The 19,656-nt window shown below is 50.0% G+C and overlaps 1 protein-coding gene across 7 annotated transcripts in view; it reads left to right on the forward strand.

Annotated features, from left to right (window-relative positions):
• The first annotated feature begins 1,636 nt into the window (after positions 1-1,636).
• The window catches only part of Fam53a (family with sequence similarity 53 member A), a 30,430-nt gene continuing 12,410 nt past the window's right edge, over positions 1,637-19,656 (forward strand). Inside the window, exons 1-3 of one of the 7 annotated variants that reach the window (XM_020177269.2) lie at positions 2,797-3,079; positions 3,328-3,459; positions 14,788-15,026. In XM_020177269.2, the coding sequence (XP_020032858.1) occupies positions 14,949-15,026 (78 nt within the window). In that variant the 5' untranslated portion in view covers positions 2,797-3,079; positions 3,328-3,459; positions 14,788-14,948. The other 6 variants (XM_074042761.1, XM_074042763.1, XM_074042762.1 and 3 more) reach the window with 6 other exon arrangements.

Consider the following 19,656-nt stretch of genomic DNA (forward strand, 5'->3'; position numbering starts at 1 on the left):
TTTCTGTGGCAGCCACAGGGAGCTGATAAAGTTACTGTGGTGCAAAGCATTCTCTTTGGACAGAAGTCTTGAGTGGGGTCTCCGTGGACCAAGAGCCCAGGCTCTTGTGACTGGGAGCAGGGCTAATATCCCTGTGTGGAGTGTGGCTGCTGGTCAGCTGGTTGGTCCGGTGATGTCCATGTGCCTGGGGCTTCACTCTTGCCTGTGGACTCATGGAGGTCCCCTCTAATTTGACTTGCTCGCTCCAGGAGCCTTGGATGGGCAGCAGTGAGGGGACTGCCCAGCATCATGAGGCCTTCTTGCAGAACACCTTCCTCATCCTAAGTATTGTGCTGGCTTTGACCTCAGAGGGAAGGTGGGTGCCAGTCCTTGTGAGGCTCTGGGGAACCAGGCACTTTGGGATGCTGGAGTGAGCTGGGGTGGGCTCCTCTTGCCCTGTTGTTTCCTTGAAGCTATACCAACCCACCCCTGTTCTGTAGCACTCAGGCCTGTCCTGGGATCTGTGCACCAAGGGCACCCTTATCCCAAAGCAGCCACCCAGGACTGGGAGGTGTGTGGTGCTGAGTCAGCACTGCTCTTTCCCCTTGGCCTCTCCAAGATGAGTGCAGATAACATTCTGAGCGGGAGCTGGAGGCAAGACTGAAGAGACAGGGTCGTGGCAATGATACTTGCTGGGCCACCACATGGGCCAAAACCCTTTTGCTGAGCCCCTGCTTCTTCATCTGGAAAACAGGGATGGTACCAATATTTTCCCATGGCTGATGCCCAGCTTAGGCTTTGTAAACAGCACTGTGATGTCTGGCACCTGTCCCGGCGTGCTCAAAGTGAATGTGGCCTGATCTGACCCAGACATGTGAGGGGACACCCAGTGGTTACAGCTGGCCTCAAGTTCATCCCTGCAATCTCACCTGCAGGAAGGGTTTGAAGCGCTTTAAAGCACTTTAAAGCAGTACTTTAAAGGGGTCCAGGCACTCCTGATTACTGACAGCCTTTAGCAATCACTCCAGTAAGGGATGAGAGGGGCAGTGGGTGAAACTTAATCAGTCACACGGCTTTGGCGTCCACACAGGTGACCTTGGTGATTTGAGGAGGCTGCCACCGGTCCAGATGGGCCAGGACAGAAAGCCCAGCTCAGAAAGGGCAGTTCTGGCTGAGCCTCCCCCTGGCCAACTGCCCGCCAGGTGTCCCAGTCCCCATTTGGCCCCTGCCTACTCTGGCCCCAGTCATAAAGCCATCTGTCCTTGGGGAAATCTGGAGGAGGGGACTTAAGGACTTTGGTGCAGGTGTTGATCTTAGCACTGGCCCTGGTGGGACTCCTGTTCTTCCCGACAGGTGAGTATCCGTTCCAGCCCCAGCTGGTGTCAGCTGGCTCAGCTTCACTGCTTGTACAGGACTGGCCTTGCTGGGCCCTGAAGCTGTGCTAGGCCTGGCCTTGACACCTGGGAGCCTCAGTGTCCCCTACACCCAGACCCTTTGGGTGTCTTCCCAAATACCACTCAGAATGACTCCATTTTCTACCTGCGGTAGCCCACACCTCCTCCTGCTGCCTTTCTTCTCAGCGCCACCTACACACAACCAGTCCTCTGCCTCAGGGCCACTGAGGGTGTGGCCAGGAGGGCACACTGCGGTGGCGGTGGCTGCAGGCCCGCCTGTCCCCCTCACCCTTTCTCCACCCCACGGAAAGCTCGGGGCGGGATCCAGTGTGGGGTCTCTGTACCAGCCCTAGAGTTTCCTTCTAGGGTGAGGGCCGTTTTCCTGCCGACTCCCCTTGACTAAATTATCGGTCTCCAGCTTTAACCCCACGAGTCGCCACGAGTCGTTCCCCGTTTTCTCGTATCTGCCGACAGCGGAGGACGAGCGCACCTGCGGGAGGTGGGTGCGAACCTGCGTCTGCTGGGGTCCAGGGCAGTCCGCGGCCCCCGAGGCCAACGCTGCGGACCGGGGGCCCCACCTCAGCCACAGACCCCCCACCCCGAGGCTGGGAGGCTGCAGGGGGCGGCAGGAACCTGAGCGCGGGCAATGACGGCCTTCCGCGCCGGCAGCCTCCACTGCTGCAGGCTGTCTATTCCCAGACACCCCCGGCAAGTCCGGTCACCGGGGCCAGCGGAGCTCAGGTGGACCCAGGCCCCGACATGTCTCACTGCCGACACCGAGTCCGCCCGGGCGCCCACGCGTGTCTAACACCGCGCTGCCGGCCACACTGCAGATCCAGAAGTAAGGTCCGAGAGGCGAGCGACTGGACCACGGACACACAGCGAGACAGAGAGCGCGGGGAAGCGGCGACGGTGAGCCTTGGGCCAGGTGCTGGCTGGGGACCCCCGGCCCTCCTCGCTAAGTGCCCGCTGCCCAAGGCCGCCTGCCTTCGCGGCCAGGGAGGGTGACGTCAGTCCCGACGCAAGTCAGCGCCCGTGGTGGGGGTCTTGTTAGAGACGGGGGTCCTCCTGGGGGCGGGGCCAACGCGGCGCACGCCCCCGACGCACGCTCCCGGAAGGGCGGGGGGCGGGACTCCGGCCCCGCTCACCCGCGTCGCCCCGCCCGGCTGCGCGGTTGAGGGGAGGCCGGGAGCGGCGGCGGCGGCGCGCGGGCAGGGGTGACTGACGGCTCACGGTGGCGGCGGCGCGGCAGCCAATGAGGGCGGCCGGAGGGGGCGGGGCATCGGCCCCGGTTTTGTTCCGCCGTGGCTGAGCGCGTCGTCCCCATGCAAGGAGCGCGGCCTGCGCGGCCCTTGTCCCCGCCCCGCCCGGCCTCGGCCAGCCGCTCGGCCGTAGGTGCCGAGCCCGGCGTCTGCCCGCCACGCGCCGAGTGAACGCCCGGCCGGGGTCCGCGCGCGCGCGCGCGCGCCGTCACGGGGTCGCGCGAACTTGGGCCGGGCCGGGACGTCGCGTCCCCGTGCTGTCAGCGCCCGCGTGGGTCTGCTCGTCCGCTAAGCGCTCCCTACCGGGCGTGGACAGCCGGGGCCGGTCGCCAAGGCTGCAAGGACTTGGGCTCATGTCATGCGAATGACCCCCAACGCCCCATCCCCGCGCGCGGCCCGGGGCTCCAGGAACCCCGGTACTCCTCGCGCGCCCCGGGGTCCCAGGTACTCAGACACCTCCCGCGCGCCCGGGATCCTGGCACCCCAAGACCCCCGGTCCCCCAGCACCCCGGGGCTCTTCCGACTGGCCCGGCCCCATGAGCTCTTGTGCCCCGGCTGCTAGGGCCTGCCAAGCCACGCCCGGGGCGTCCTCCACTTGTTGATCAGCTTTGCATGTCGGTTTTTGAGACTCGTCCCTGCGCTGAGCCTGTGGGCCACAGCCCTTTCTGCGCTCAGTATTTGTCATTTTGTAGCCAGACAGAAGCAGGAAGTTTGAAGAGTTGCACGGTGTGGTGAGGGCGTTCCAGGAGTAGACCCAGACGACCTGTGGAAGGTGACTTGCAAGTGGATTCTGAAGCCACTTTTTCTGCGTAGACAGAAGGGGTGTAAGTCCCTTTAAGACTTTTTCCTGTGATTGGAGAGTGGAATGTTAGATGTTTAGGGTATATTTTACCATTCCTGATTGGCTGTTACCTTACTCTGTACATTGGATTTTATTTTTCCTGCTCTAAGTATAGTTGCAGATAAGTTTATCTTTGTATTGAATCGACTCTTGACCTTTTTGTATTTTATCATTGGGTGCCTCCTCTTTGAATATAAACTACCATAACTTCAGATTTCTCTTTTTTTCTTTGTTATTTATTTTATTTTACTTTAATGTGCTGGGGATTAGGTAAGCACTCTATCACTGAACTCCATCCCCAGGCCTTTTTTTTAAGATTCAGACTTGACTCCTTGCTTGTTTGAGTTTGTTATCTCTCAGTGCTGAGCACTTTTTAAGTTGACCCCCTCCCACCCAGTGGTACTGGGGTTTAAACTCAGGGCTTTGCTTGCTAGGCAGGCACCCTATGGCTTGAGCTGCACCTCCAGCCCAACAGTTTTGTTTTTGAAACTCTGAATATTACTCCAGAATGGAAATTGAGATTGTTTAAAAACAGTGGTTTTTTTGTGCAATTGGGTTAATAAGTGCAGGGATTTGTAGGATGTCATTCTTCCTGCTAGTTCTCCTTCTCTGGGTCTGGTGCCATTGTTCTCTCCTTGGTCCCCTTTGTGCGAAAGTGGTTTGATGAATGGTTCTTCTTGCTGTCCCATGCATGAACTTAGGACTTGGTTCTGGAGATTTGTTCCTCTGATGTGCTTGGTGCCACCACTTGGAGGGTCTTACAGTGACTGGTTAGCAGTGTCTCAGTCTGGAACTGTACTAACAGTTTTGCCCCTTGGATGGACCTTTGCATCTTTTAAAAAATTAAATTTTTTTTTTTTTTGGTGGTATTGGGGTTTGAACTCAGGGTCTCACACTTGCTAGGCAGGCTCACTAGAACTTGAGTCACTCACTTCACCAGCCCTGTTTTGTGTTGCGTATTTTCAAGATAGGGTCTTGCAAACTATTCCTCCAGCCCACATTTTCTTGACTTAGGTTGGATTTGGTGACCATAGCAAGGACAGTTTTTTTTATACTCAAAATGTGTAAGATGTAGAAAATGCTAAAACAATCCTTTTTTTTTTTTTTGGTAGTACTGGGGATTGAATTCAGGACCTCACACTTACTGTGAACTGTGCCCCCAGCAAAGCAATCATATTTTTAAGTGCAAACATTGGGAGACATTTCCAAGTTGTGGAGACATTTGTTTATGTGCATTTCTGTACAGAGGGAACAGAAATACAAAGAGGCTCCAGTCTGAGAGAAAACACAGTTTTACTGATTGGTAGAACCAAAAAAACCCTACGTCTTTTTCACTGGTGCTTTGGAAACACTGAAAACTTAAAAAAATTTTTTGTAATGTAAACCCTTTTATTGTTTTCTGCAATGATATTTCTCAAAGGAAAATTGACTTCCATAATCTTTTAAGCATTTGTTCTAAGTGGCCATCTCACATGTGTTATTTACCTTGGTTCCTTGAGGCCTCATGGAGTAGAATGGGTGGTTCCTTCTTGTTTGCAGTTTCCAGGAAACTCAGGGCCAGAGAGGTGAAGTCACTTCTTGAGGAGAGCCCTGCTAGTGCGCAGGCCAGTGGGAGTCTGAATGTGGGTCTTCGACTCAGCTGATGAGAGCTCACCTCATACCTTTATCTCAGAGTGAGATTCGTGGTGCTGTTTATCTTCCCCATTGGGTGATGTGCAGTCTGGACTCACCAGTAGAAAAGGAGATGAGAATTTCCATTTTAAGATTCAAGTTTGGGTTGGGTGAGGTGGCTCAATCCCATAATTTCAAATACTTGGGAGGCAAAAATCAGGAGGATTGTGGTAGAAGTTGGCTGGGGCAAAAAGGAGACCCTATTTGAAAATTAAGTAAAAAGGGCTGCAAGAGTGGCTCAAGCAGTAGAGCATCTGCATAGTAAGCATGAGGCCCTGAGTTCAAACCCCAGTACTGGCAATACTGAGTTGCAAAGGTAATACTTAAAGCATGGTTTCTATGTACTTAAAAAATACACTTTAGCCAGGCGCCAATGACTTGTGCCTGTCATCCTAGTTTGGGAGGCTGGATTAGGAAGATGGTGGTGGTTCAAGGCCAGCCCAGGCAAGTAGTTTGTGAGACCCTTGTCTCCAAAATAACCACAGCAAAATGGACTGGAGACGTGGCTCAAGTGGTAGAGCACAGCTTTGCAAGTATGAAGCTCTGAGTTTAAACCCCAGTCCCACCAAAAAAAAAAAAAAAAAAACAACTTTATTTTTTGAGACAGGGTTTCACTATGTAACCCAGTCTGGCCTTGAATTTCTCTGTAGTTGATATTAGGGTTCACTCTTGCTGTTGTATATTTTATGGGTTTTGACAAATGTATAATGACATGTGTTCACCGTTGTAGTATCATACAGAGTAGTTTCTCTGCCCCAAAAATGTACTGTGATCTGCATATTTATCCCTCCTTCCCCTAAACCCTGGACAACCACTGCTCTTTTACTGTGTCCATCCTTTGCCTAGTCTAGGATGTCATATGGCTGGAGTCGTGCATTCTTTTCGACTGGCTTCTTTCACTTCGTAATGTGCATTTAAGTTTATCTACTTGTCAGCTCATGTCTTCTTAGTGCTGAGTAATTCCTGTTTTCTGGGTGTATCACAGTCTCTTTGTCCATTCACACACTGAGGGACATCTTGGTAGCTTCTAAGTTTTGGCAGTTAGGAATGAAATTGCTGTAAGCCTCTGTAGGTTTTTGTGTTAAAGACCAAGGAATGTGGTTGTATGTGTGGTGAGAGTATGTTTAATTTCGTAAGAAGAAACTGCCTAACTAAGTGCCTGCACCATTTTGCATTCCCACCAGCAATGAAAGAGTTCCTGTTTTGCGTCCTCATCATCTCTTGGTGTGGTCAGTGTTCTGTATTGTGCCATTCTAATAGGTGTGGAGTGGTACCTCAGTGTTATTTCAGTTTGCATTTCCCTGATTACAGATGATGTAGAACATCTTTGCCTTTTTTGTTTATCATTTGTTTTTTTTGCTAAGGTGTCTGTGAAAATCTTTGGCCCATTTTTTTTTTTTTTTTTTGCTTGCTTGCTAGGCAAGTGTTCTACCACTTGTGCCATGCCCCCAGTCCTTTTTTTTGAGTTTTAAAAGTTCTTTGTATATTTTGGATAATAGTCCTTTATCAGATACCTCTTCTATACATATTTTCTCCCAGTCTGCATCTAGTCTTTTCATTCTCTTCAGTGTCTTTCACAGAGCAGAATTTTTTTTTTCTTGGCGTTATTGGGATTTGAACTCATGGCTATGCTCTTCCGAGGCAGGTGCTCTTCTGCTTGAGCCACACCTCAGCCCTTTTTGCTCTGGTTATTTTTTGGAGATAGGGTTTCACTTTTTGCCCAGGCCAGCCTGGACCACAATCCTCCTGGTCTCAGCCTCCTGGGTAGCTTGAGCTGACATGTGTATGCCACTGCACAGCCATTTATTGGTTGAGATTGTGGTCTCATGGACTTTTTGCCTGGACTGGCCTTGAACCAAGATCCTCCTGATCTCAGCCTCCTAAGTAGCTAGGATTGCAGGTGTGAACCACCAGCACCTGGCCTCCGAGCAGAAATTTTTTAATTTTAATGATGGACAACTTATCATTTCTTTTTTTCATGGATTGTACCTTTGGTGTTATATCTAAAAAAAGTCATTGTCAAACTCAAGTTTATCTAGAGTGTCCTATGTTATGTTCTAGGAGTTTCATACTTTACATTTTACATTTATGTCTGCGATTCATTTTGAGTTAACTTTTGACAGGTGTAAGGTCTATCTAGATTGACTCTTTTTTTGTATGTAGATGTTCAGTTCCAGTTCCACTTGTTGAAAAGACTCTCTGGTCCCTTTATTGCCCTTGTTCCTTTGTTAGAGATCAGTTGACTGTATTTACTCTATTCTGTTACATTATCAGTTTTGCTAATACCACAGTGTCTTGATTATTGTAGTTTCATAACAAATGCCAAAGTTGGATAGCATCACTCCTCCGTCTTTGTCCTTCAGTGTTATATTCTCTAGTTGGAGCCTTTTGCCTCTCCATGTAACTGCAAAGCCAATTTTTCAATATCCATAAATAATTTTCTGGGATTTTGATTGGTTTATGGTCTTTTGAAATGCATATCTTGAAACCTAATCCACAGTTTAATAGTATTTGAAGGTGGACTTTTGAGAGATGCTTAGATGATGAGGATGGAGCCCTCTAGAATGGAATTAGTATCCTTCAAAAAGAGATTGTGGAGATCTCCCTTGCCCCTTCCACCATGTAAAGACACAGAGAAAAGATAGACATCTGTGAACCTGAAAGTAGACCCTCATCAGGCACTGACTCTGTCAGTGATATGATCTTAGACTTCCCAGCTTCCAGAAAATAAGTTTTTTATTGTCTATAAGCCACCTAGTTTATGATATTCTGTTCTGACAGCTTGAGTGGACTGAGCAAATTGGGATTACATTGAATGTCAAGTTAGAGGAACATTGAGTCTTCCTCACCATGTGCATGGAGTAGCTCTCCAGATATGTAGTGGTTTTTTTTTTTTTTGACTTCTTTAATTGGAGCTTTATATTTTCCTCATACAGATCTTGTACGTTTTTTATTAAGTTTATATCTCAGTCAGTTTTGTGGGTGCTAAGGTAAGTAGTACTATAGCACCTTTTTCACTTTATTCCCTGTCGCCTAGCTTCTGTCTGTGGTCACAGTGGGAACTGGAATCTATCTGTTCATGAGAAGTATGTCAAGGAATTTTCAAGCATGTTCTGAGTCCACCACACTCACTGTCCATAGTTGGTAACTGATGTGCAACCAGGTATTAGTCATCATTCAAGTGCTTTTTTTTTTAGAGGTGGCCTGGGATGTGGCTCAAGTGATAGAGAGCATTTTCCTAGCATGTAAACCCTGGGTTCAATCCCTAGTACTTGAAAAGAGAAAAAAAAAAAAGATAAACTCTCCCTTTGTTGCCTTCAACCTCTGGACTCAGCAGTCCTCCTGCCTCGTAGGTATGTACTACTGTGTCGGCTTTTAGGTGCTTTTTGAGAGAACCCTGGCACTAGGTGCCAGTGTGTGAGCTACACAGTTACATGTCTGCCTGTCACTCCTTGATTTTGGGATTATACAGTTTGCTAGAGCTGGAGGGCTTCTGTGCCTCTGTGCTGTTAAATGGGAGCAGTGCAGGTGCTGAGAAGCCTGTGTTAGCTGGCAGAGTGTCTCAGGCTCTCATTTCACTGCACAGCAAGTCTTGAGAGCCTGTCTTCCCATTTCATGCTTTAGGAACCAGAGCAGAAGAGGTAAAGCAGCTCATTCAGACTCCAATTTGAACTCAGGGCCTGATGTGCTGCCAGTGGCAGGTCTGGGTTGACTTGGCGCTTGCCCTGGGCTTCAGGAGGTACAGATTGCTGCTGCTTAGGGGTGGCTCTCTCCATCTCTTCTGGACTCCAGTTGCCCTGAGCCTGGTTGTCCACACAAATCCTTTTATGCTGCAAATCCTTACTGATTCTCCCAAGTGTCAGGTGACCTTCTGGTGAAGATGCCAGGAGTAGTTCTGCCCCCCAAAGGGGTTATGGCCCTCTAAGCCTCAGTCCCTCAGTATGTGAGGCAGCAAATGACAGTTTCTACCTTGTAGTTGAGTGGACAGCAGGATGACACACATCAGAGGAAACTCCAGCCCTGAGGTGTCCAGTGTAGGACCAGAAGAATGACATAAATACCCTGTGATATGTAGTCCCAGGGAGGAGAGAAGACTCCAAAGCAAGAGTGTCACCTCCAAGTGTCATCTTGGAGGTGAGGTGCATCCAAGGAGAAGTCAGGATGTCATTGGAGAGGTTGGAAGATGAAGCTGCAGATGAACTCTACCAAGTAGAGCAGTGGCAACTGCAAAAAGAGTGGAGACCTGGCAGGAGGGCAAGGTCGGTGGTCTGCAGAGGCCCACAGGACTTGGTCCCCCCAGGTTGAAAGACCCTACATGAGACTTCTGTGCATTTTCCAGCACCAGAGAGAGAGAGAACATTGCTCCCTGTAGCACTGGGAGAAGGAAGGGGCGTAGGCTTCCTAGGCACTGTTCCCAGGAAGCTGCAAGATGTGGGTGAGATCAGTCCTGGGCAGTGGGAGTGCTGGGGCTCCAGGCGTGAAAGTACATGGGTGGTGGTATCCTTGACCCAGCAAAGTTTGTTCCTGGGAGTCTTACGATTCTGCACAGACCTTGCATATTCAAAAAGGAGGGAATTATTAACTTGGGAACAGAGTCACTGTATGGAATGCCCTTTATAGGACAAAATGTCCTATACTCCCTGGAGTTGGTGGATGATGTGTCACGGGGGTGGTGGGGAGCAGCTGTGTGCAGGGACTTTTCACTGTCGACATGTGTGAGTCCCAGTCCAGCAGTACAAGGATGGAAGTGTATCTGTATTTGCTGGTGGGTGATCTTCTTCAAGTTCAGACGTGCAGTTGTGTGAGCTTTGAACCTATACCAGGGGGTGGGCCTTGCTGTGGTGACAAAAAATACAACTTGTTATGGGTTGAGTCCTACAGATTTGTATGTTGAAGTCCTAACTCCCAGGACCTCAGAATGTTACCTTATTTGGGATTAGGGTTGTAACATGTGTGAGTAATGAAGAGCTCATACTGGAATGGGGTGGGCCCTGATGCCAAATGACTGGTGTCCTCACATAGGGGGGAAGGTGTACACCAATCTGAGGGAATGAAGTGGGTGGGTGGGAGCAGCTCTGCTGTGAGCAGCAGAATCTTAAACCCCAGGGCCTGGACAAAGACTGGCTGTTCTGGGCCACCCACTTTGTGGGGCTTTGTTATGATATTCCTAGGACACTGATGGCTTTGCCATGCTGTGTCTGACCCCATGTAATAAACTTGAATTGGAAAATTAGAAAACTAAGACCCACTTTTGGAGGGTGGGTCCTCAGAGAAGGAGGCTTATGTCACTGTTCAAGTTGAGGGCGGCTCCTGCACTGCCTCGGTGGGGCACCTGCTCAGGTGTGATGCCTCTGGGGCCTTGGGGTTGGGGAGGGTTTACGGCTCTGATTGAAACAGGATGAGAAGAGGAGAGTAGGAAGGCCTGGGGATCTGGGGCCAGGGTGAGGATTTTGTGCTTTGTCCTAAGGCTCTGGAAGGGGGACCTCTGGGTCCTGGAGTGCTGGATCATCTGCTGAGGCCAAGTGAACTGAAGGGCTGGTTTAAGGCTGCATTTGCCAGGCCTGGAAGGTGGGGTGTGGAAGAGGGTTGGAGGAGTGGGGCAGAAGGTCAGTTGGTCACTGGCTTACTTGCAAAAGGAGAGCCAGAGCCATTGGGAGCACAAGAAACGTGGAAGTGTGCCTGCTGTACCTGTCCTCAGGGGGTCCACAGCACATGGGGAGTCAGTATCTGGGATGGTGGTGGGTGGTAGCATTGGCTGTGCCTCCTGAACGCTGGAGCTTCTGGTTCTTTTTAAGTTCTTGCCAGAGTACCATCCTTGGCCATGCCTAACAGGCAGGGGCTGGTCTGTTCTGTCCCTGAACCAGGTTTTCTCACGTTGCTGTGTCTGCTCTGCGTCCACCTTGGCACCAGGGGGCAGGGTGGGGGGATCTCTCCACTTGCACTGGATTTTGTCCTTCTCTTCTCTGGAGCCATTTGCTCAGCTGGCGGTCTTGGCTTTTCTTTTTTTTTTTTTTTTGGTGGGAGGGATGATGGGACTGAGGTTTGAACTCAGGGCTTTGTGCTTGCAAAGCAGGTGCGCTAGCACTTGAGCTATACCTTCACTTCATTTTGCTCTGCTTATTTTGGGGTTTTTTTTTTGGTCGGGTATTTTTTGAGATAGGATCTCCCAAACTAATTGCCTGGGGGTGGCTTTGAACTGTGATCTTCCTGATCTCTGCCTCCTGAGTAGTTAGGATTATAGGCTTGAACCACCTATACCCAGCTACTCTGTTTTGTTTGGAGAGGGGTTCTTGCAACCTATTTGCCTGGGCTGGTTTCTAACTGTGATCCTTCTGCTGAGCCTCTGAAGTAACTAGGATTCCAGGCATGGGCCATCAGCATCCCAACTCAGTCTTGGCTTTGGTGTCACCCCTAGAGAGACTTCTCTGGTTGCCCCTGTAAACAGGCCATTGCCACTGATGGCATCTGCTTTCTGGCTTCCTTCTTCTCACTGCCATCTGCTATTGTTCTGTTTATCTCTGGCTTCCTCCAGTCCTGTCTGACCTACTTCATCCCAGGGCCTCACGCAGGCTCCTCATGCAGACCATTAGAAACCACCTGGAGGATGGGATGCTGTACCTTATGCCTCATGACCACGTTGCAACCTGATTATTCAGATTCTTACAAAGGGAGACTCTTGTGGCATTGTGGGTTGAAATAGTCTCTCAAATGCTGTATTCAAGTCTAACCCCAGGACCTGTGAATGTGACCGTATCTGGAAATAGAGCATTTGTAGATGTGAGTAAGATGAGGCCGTGCTGAAGCAGGGTGGGCTCCACACCAGAAGAAACATCCTGGGGAGAAGGCGTGTGACGATGGGATAGAGTGGATCAATACACATGGGAGCCAAGGAGCATGAAGCCTCCCAGGAGCCACCAGGGCTAGAACCCACCGACGGCCCTCCCAGCCTCCTGAAGGAGGCGCACGCTGACTTTGGACTTCTGGCTCCCAGAGCCTTGGGAAGATGAACCTCAGTTGTTTAAGTCACTCAGTGTGTGGTGCTCTGTTGTGGCAGCCCTAGGAATGCATCTGGACTTGAGCATAGGTGTTAGTGACTGCCGAGTGACATGGCCTCCTTGAAAGAAATGCATGTTCTACATGGGGTCTCCACACTCACAGCCCCTGCCCCTCTGCTTCCAGGTGGAACACGCTCTTAGCACCTGGCTTGGTCCCATCCATTTATGGTGAGCTGCCTTTTATTGTGGTGCTGGGGCTTGGTAATAGGTACGTGCTATACCACTGATCTTCATCCCAGTCCAGTGAGCTGCTTTAGACTCACTGTGTGAGTCCTGTGCATTGTGCTATACACACTCCTTCCTGTAGATGCAGTGCAAAGCAGTCTCTGTGAGCATGCTGTTCCATGTTTTAAATCTGATTTATGACAGAGGATGAGCATTCCATACTTATTTAGCCATTCCCCAAGTTAGTGCGTGTAGACCCTCCAGATGTCCACACCTCACACAGGATGGCAGTGAGCCAGGAACGTGAAGGCAGTGATGCAGTACTGTCATCTGACAGTACCTAAGGAGAGTGCTTGGCTTGCCAGCCATCCAGCTGAGGGAGGCCCTGCAAAGCCCTTGTCCACTGTGAGGGCATGCTTTAGAAGTTGGGGCCAAGGATGATGAGCAGTGTGCCAGTTTGCCCATGGCTTCTTGAGTCCCTGCTGGCCCTGCTCAGCTGATGTAGAACGAATGCTGTGCCAGCAGTACAGCTGTCTCTGAGTCAAGCCCTTGGTTCGAAAGACACACAGACCTGGCCGGCCCTGCCTTAGCTGCCATAGCTTTCAGGTGGGGGCTGGTGATGCCAGCACAGAGCTAAAGTTGCAGTGATGCCATTCCTGGTCAGATGAGCCAGCTGGGACAGTATTTCTGTGGTTATGTTGTGCCTCTGGCAGGGAGCAGCTCCTGGCATGTGGATGGCACCTTTGGTTGGGGTGCACTCAGACCTGCTTGGGCTGGGCCACCTGGTCCCACACCCTCTAATGGGCTCAAAGGCAGGCTCCACAGCTGCCCTGTGTTTGCCTGGTTACAGTGTTGATGGTGGCTTTTGGGCCTCATTTTTTCACAGTTATACAGAGGAAATTACTGATTCCTGTTTGGGTGTGTGTGGGTTTTTTTTTTTTTTTTTTGGTGGGACTGGGGTTTGAACTCAAGACTTCATACTTGCAAAGTGCTCTACCACTTGAGCCACACCTCCAGTCTATTTTGGTTTGGTTATTTTGGAGATGGGCTCTCACAAACTATTTGCCCAGGCTGGCCTCAAACAGTGATGATCCTGATTTCAGCCTCCCAAGTGTAGCATATGTGAACCACAGGTGCCCAGTTGGTGTGTGTGCATTTTTAAGAAAGAAAAGTTGGTGTTGAATTTTGTTGAAATCTTTCCAGCATCTATGTAAGTGTTCATATGCTGTTTTCTTTAGATCTGCTGACATTTTGCTGACATATTTATAAGTTGGATGTGTCTTGCTTTCTCAGCAGTCCCCCTCTTGCTGTGACGGTGCTCCCAGTGGGTGTGGGCCATGTTGCTTGCACCTGCCTGGTTTGGGGCAGACGCTCCTCAGGCCGCTTTGCTCGGTGGAAGTGTGGGGCCTGTGCCCCAGGTGCTCCAGCATGCTACCCACCCTGCCCCTTGACTGGGTCCCATTGGACGCACACCCTGGAGGTCCTGAGGTGGTCCTGTCAGGCTGTTTTAGCTTCCAAGAGCTCTTTTGTGTTTTCTCTGCATGCTCCTTTCCCAGGAGTATGCTTGTTCTGATGTATTGTGTGACACAGTACCTTGTCATACTGAGGGCAAGACTGACCAAACGGGGAGCATTCACCTTCTTTCTTCCCCTTTGCTTGTTCTATCTGTTTTCCTGCCATCTATTTTGACTGCTTTTGCTTGCTGAGCTGGTGGCCCTTGGCAGCTGCTCACACTCAACTGAGAAGGATTGGAGCTGTGCATGGGTGGTGCACGACAGCTGCACCAAGGATGCAAGGCTCCTTGCTGGGCCACCTCTCCCTATGGGCAAAGTGACCCAAGCTATCTGTTTACAGGCTGGAGAGCCAGAGCTCATGGACTGCCTTTTGTCATCCTGGCCTGTTGCCTCTGGCTGGCCTGGTGCAGAGCTCTGCACTTGCTCCCACCCTGCCCGGTATCCTTTGGAGGGAATCCCAGATTCAGGAGCCAGAGTGAGAGGGATGGGTACCCAGCTGCTGGAGCAGGCCTGGGGTATGTGGGCTCAGGAGCTCTCCAGTGTGGTTCTCAACTGCCAGCTGGAGGTCTGTTTCCTGGCGACTTCCCAGCTTCTAAGGTGAGGCTGCCGTTTTCTCTTTTCTGATTTCATTGCACTTTTTGCAATAGGGCCTGCGGGTGGCCTTTCCTGCTGCTTCAGGCCAGGCTTTGGAAAGGGCTGGTTCTGATGTGCGCCTCTTCCTGTGTCCTTTATCCAGAAGACCCCATTACTAGAGGTTCCAGGAAAACACATGCCTGGTGGTTTTGAAAGTGGGAGGGTGTTTATGCAGCAGGGATGTCAGGAACATTTTGTTCACACAGGACTCCACATGTAACACAGTGAACAGAATGGTTCTACCTGTAGTCACGTGGCAATCTCTCTTTGCAGAGACGCAGCTCTGAAGAGCCCGTGGAAATGGGCTGTTCGTCTGTGAGATGGAGACGTAACCCTGAGACATAGCTTAGCTCCAGCAGTGATCTGGGCCTGCTGATGTCTGATGCTCTGGAACTCCAGCCCCCATTGGTGTGGATGGAGAGAGGGCCCTGACCATGGTCACACTCATCACTGAGAAGCTGCAGAACCAGAGTCTGGATGACCTTAGCCACAAAGCCCGGGAGACTGGCCTGGTGAGTTGGCTTTAGGACCAGACACAGGGCACTGCTCACCCTGCTGTGTCATGGGAGACAGCTGCACTGGAGGTGGAGGCTCGGGCTGAGGGCTGAGGGACCCTCTGTGGGGCTGTCTGACATGCATCAGTGTGCTTGAGAGCCCATCAGCATTGCTGAGCAAATAAACAGTTGATGAAAAACTTACCTTCAGATGGACCTGCATATATATCTAGGTCCATCAGGACAGGTGACCCCAACAGATGCCCTCCAAGGGAACCTGTATCAGATTTATCACCACAGATTCATTTTGCCTGGCCTGAACTTGGTGTGAGCCATTGACATGCCACCTTCAGGACACCCCTGCCCAGTTTAAATTGTAAGTGCAAGAGGATGTGGCTTAGTGTCCAGCCTTCGGTCTAAGTACAACACAGGTGGCCATATTGGGAGGGTCTCCACAGGGCCTGGGTGTCTTCAGAGCTGCTTCCCTCCTGTCACCAGAGCCCTGCTCCAGTGTCATCAGACTCACATACATAGACCACCATTTGTTTACTGTCCTGTCGATGGACATTCAGGCTGCTTCCGCTTTTTGGTTATTAGGAGAATTGCTGCCATTGATACTCACACACGTTTTGGTGTGGACATGAGTTCTTTGTGGGTATGATTCTCGGGGTGAGTTGCTGGCTCTTACGGTGTCCCGTGTTTAACATTGTTTTCCATAGCAGCTGCATCATTTTACATCTCCCAGCAGGGCACGAGGGGCCTGTTTCTGTCCAGCCTTACGATTATAGCATCCTTGTGGGTATGAAGTGCTGTCCCCTTGTGCTTTTGATTTGCAGTTCCCTAGTGACTGTTGATGGCAGACATTTTTCCATGTGTTCATTGCCATTTGTCTGTCTTCATTGATGAAGTATCCATTGGAATCTTTAGGGTTTTTTTGTTTTGTTTTGTTTTTTTTGGCAGTACAGGGTTTGAACTCAGGGCCTCAGGTATTCCACTGCTTGAGTACCCGAGCACTCAGCCCTTTTTTGTGTTAAGTATTTTCTTTGTTGGTTTTTAAAGCTTACTTATATATTCTGGATACTAGGCCCTTATCAGATACATGACTTGTAAGATTTTTTTCCATTCAGCATGTTGAATTTTCACTCTGTTTTTCTTTTTGGTAGGACTGGGCTTTGAACTCAGGGTTTCTCACTTCAGGCACTCTGCCACATAAGCTATGTACTCAGTCTATTTTGTGTGGTAATTTTGGAGATGGGGGGGAGCACAGATGAGGGCTGGCCTCAAATTGTGATCTTCCTGATCTCAGCCTCCTGAGTAGCTAGTGTTACAGGCGCAAGCCACCGGTGTCTGGCATTTTCACTCTCTTGATAGTGTCCTTTAAAGCACAAAGCTTTTATTTTGATGAGGTCCAGTTAATGTGTTCTTTTATTGCTTGTGCTCTTGAGGTCATATCTAAGAATCCTTTGCCCTATCCAGGGTCATAAAGATTTACACCAATACCTGTGCTTTCTCTGAGGAGTTTTATGGTTTTAAATCTTACATGTAGGTCTTTGATCCATTTTGAGTTTTGTATATGATGTGAGCTAAGGGTCCACTTTCTTTTTCTTTCTTTCTCTTTCTTTTTTTTTTTTTTTAAATGGAGACAAGGTCTCATTGTGTAGGCTGGTCTCCAACTTTTTATCCTCTGCCTCAGCCTGCCAAGTGTTGAGATTATAGGTGTTCACCAGTGTGCCTGGTCCAATTTCATATTTTCGTATGAAAAAAATGCTCATCATCATTTGCTGGAAAAATTATTCCTTCCCCACTGAATGAATGGTCTTTGCCATCCTTGTCAAAAATTTGCATTTTTTAGAGCTAAATCTTTTGAAACTTTGTATTTTACACTGCAGCAAATCTCAATTTGGACATTATAATTACAAAATAAAGGAACAAGAAATTTCATTATAGATTTTTTTTTTTCCTGCAGTACTGGAGTTTGAATTCAGGGCCTACATCTTGAACCCTTTTTTATGAAGGGTTTTTTCAAGATGGGGTCTTACGGTCTATTTGCCTGGGCTGGCTTCAAGCCACAATCCTCCTAATCTGTGCTTCCTGAATAGCTAGGATTATAGGCATGAGCCATTGGCGCCCAGCCTCGTTACAGAAATACTTGATCTGCAGTTAGTTTTCATAAAATTCTCACTTAAAAGTAGATTCATGCTACTTGTCCTAAACACACTTGAAAATTTTCAAGTGAATGGAGTATCAGTTTTAAAACTAAAATCTAAAACAATGAAATTTAAATAAAAGCAAGTCATTAAACACTCAGTTCCTCCATTTCTGTAGTCATGGTGCTCATCCCAGGTCATTTGTACAAGCTGCCCTGAGCACTGCTGTGTGCCAGGTGGGGACCCTACATCCTGACCCTTGGGCCAGGTGGAGACCCTACATCTAGGACCCTTGGGTGGGGACCCTCATTGGAGTGAGGAGGCCATTGAGTGCAGAGTGCAGCAGAGCTGGAAAGGAGTGCAGGGAGCTTTGGCAGGGATGGTAGCTGACGCCTGCCAATAGGGGCTGTTTGCTCGTGACACATGCCTGGCAGGGTTGTCCCTTCTGGTCTAGAGCTGTGTCCTTCCTGTCCTCACCAGGTGCAGAGGGCCTGGCCTCTCGCATGCTCCTTTTTGTGTTTACTTTCTCTGGTCCGATGAAACCCCTATTTTTTTACAGACGTCTGTGTCTGAAGCATGCCCAGCTTCTCCTGCCCTGCCTCCTGGTACTTGGGGGATGGAGGATAGTCTAGCTGTGACGAAAAGACCTATAAAGATAGGATGAAAGGTTACACCCTGGTCCCACTGCCCCCATCCCCTGTCCTGATAGAAGAGTAAGTGCCTTGGCCTGTCTTGAATCTTCTAGCATTCTCCATATAAAGTGGTACAGTTCCTGGTTGTGGTAATGGGTGGGTGGGGCAGGAGAGTGCTGTCCATGGAGCCCTGTGCCACAATGGGATCCATGCTGTCCTAATGTAGAGCTGCTGTAGCCTGGAGGTACAGCCATGTGCCTAAGGAACTGAATGTCAAATATGTATAATGTAAGTTAAATATGACCAGCTTGAATGGTGGCAGCTGTTGTGCTGGATGGCACAGACATTGGAGTCTCCAGTTCTGCTTGTAGCAGTTTTCAGATGGCATGAAGGCTCCCCTTGTCCCCCTGCTGTGGCCACACTACCCTCTCCTTCATCTCTCCCTGGCAGTGCTCCATCTTCTCCACCCTGTGTTCTTTTTTCATGAGTGATTCATGAATGGAGTCACATAGCATGTAATCTTTTTAGGGTTGGCTTTTCATTCCACATAACTGTCTGGGGAGCCACTGGGCTGTGGCATGAGCCTCTAGTTTGCTGTTTTGTACTGTGGAGGAACATATTAGGGTGTCAGCACCTGAGTGTGTAACACTCACCAGTGGAGGATCATCATAATCCTAACTCCACTCTGGTGGGACTCAGCAGGCTGAGTTCTCCATGGAGCCTTAGGTTCTGATTCGTCTGATTGTTTACAGCTGTCAGCCAAAGGAGGTTTTTTTTTTTTTTTTTTTTTTTCCCACCTTGAGGGATGGCATACATAGTTGCCTGTGACTGCATGTGGAGGACTGTTGAGGAAAGCAGGTGCTCACTTCCAGGGAGGCAGATGGTGACTGGAGGAAGAAGGAGTTGCTGCAGTATTTGGAGAAAAATGGAGCCCTTGGAGTGCTAGAGTGGCTGGGGTGGCCAGGGCTGTGGCTCTGGGTGCAACTGAAGGCAGTGGGTGGTGAGCTGTATGGGTGGCTGGGGAAGAACCTTCCTAGCTGAGGACCTGGTGGCAGTGGAGACCATGCAGCTAGGTCCTGGGATTCGACTCGAAGCAGAGGGGTCACGATGCAGATCAGGGTAGCAGCCCCCTCTAGTTACAAGGCAGGGAAGGGAGAAGAGGCCCAGGGGGTGCTGGGAGAGCTGCTAGCTTGAGGTGAGTGATAGGGGGTGGGAATTGAGGTAAAGGATGTTGGGGGTTGAGGAGAAAGGGGGGGGATGACATGAGTAAGTGGAGGGGGGGGCAAGAGGCACAGGGAAGTCCATGGTGCCACTAGCCTGGTGGATGTGGCCTGTGTGGACCTGGCCTGGGTGGACGTGGCCTGCGTGGACATGGTCTGTGTGCACCTGGCCTGGATGTTGATACTGTCCAGCTGCACAGGTACAGGCTTGGGTTGGCTCAGCTCAAGCTTGAGGTCTCAGCACATCTGTGGTGTCTCCCAAGGAGTGTTCAAAAACTGCCATGTCTCGTGGGACAAGACATGATGTACATACAAGGGCTCTGGAATGAGGTGTGATAGACAGGCTGGTCCCAGAGAGTGGCTGGCATGCAGCACTCTGCGTTCAGGCAGAGAAGCTGGTGGACCTAATATCCCGAGTGTCTGGGCCCATGTTCTCAGACTGTTCATCTGCTTACCTCACATTCCACTCAACCAGTGCTGTGTGGATCCTGGCTGGGAAGTGTTAGGCTGCACTCCACCACCCCTTGCATGTACACTTGAGTTGGTTGCACCTGGGCAGGTGCAGGGCTGTGGTTCCTGAGCCATCCTGGGAGTCATTTGAGCTAGCTGAGAAAGACTTGTCTTTGCTAGCATCCTTGGGGTGGGTGTG

This window comes from Castor canadensis, chromosome 9, assembly GCF_047511655.1.
Source record: "Castor canadensis chromosome 9, mCasCan1.hap1v2, whole genome shotgun sequence".
NCBI lineage: Eukaryota > Metazoa > Chordata > Mammalia > Rodentia > Castoridae > Castor > Castor canadensis.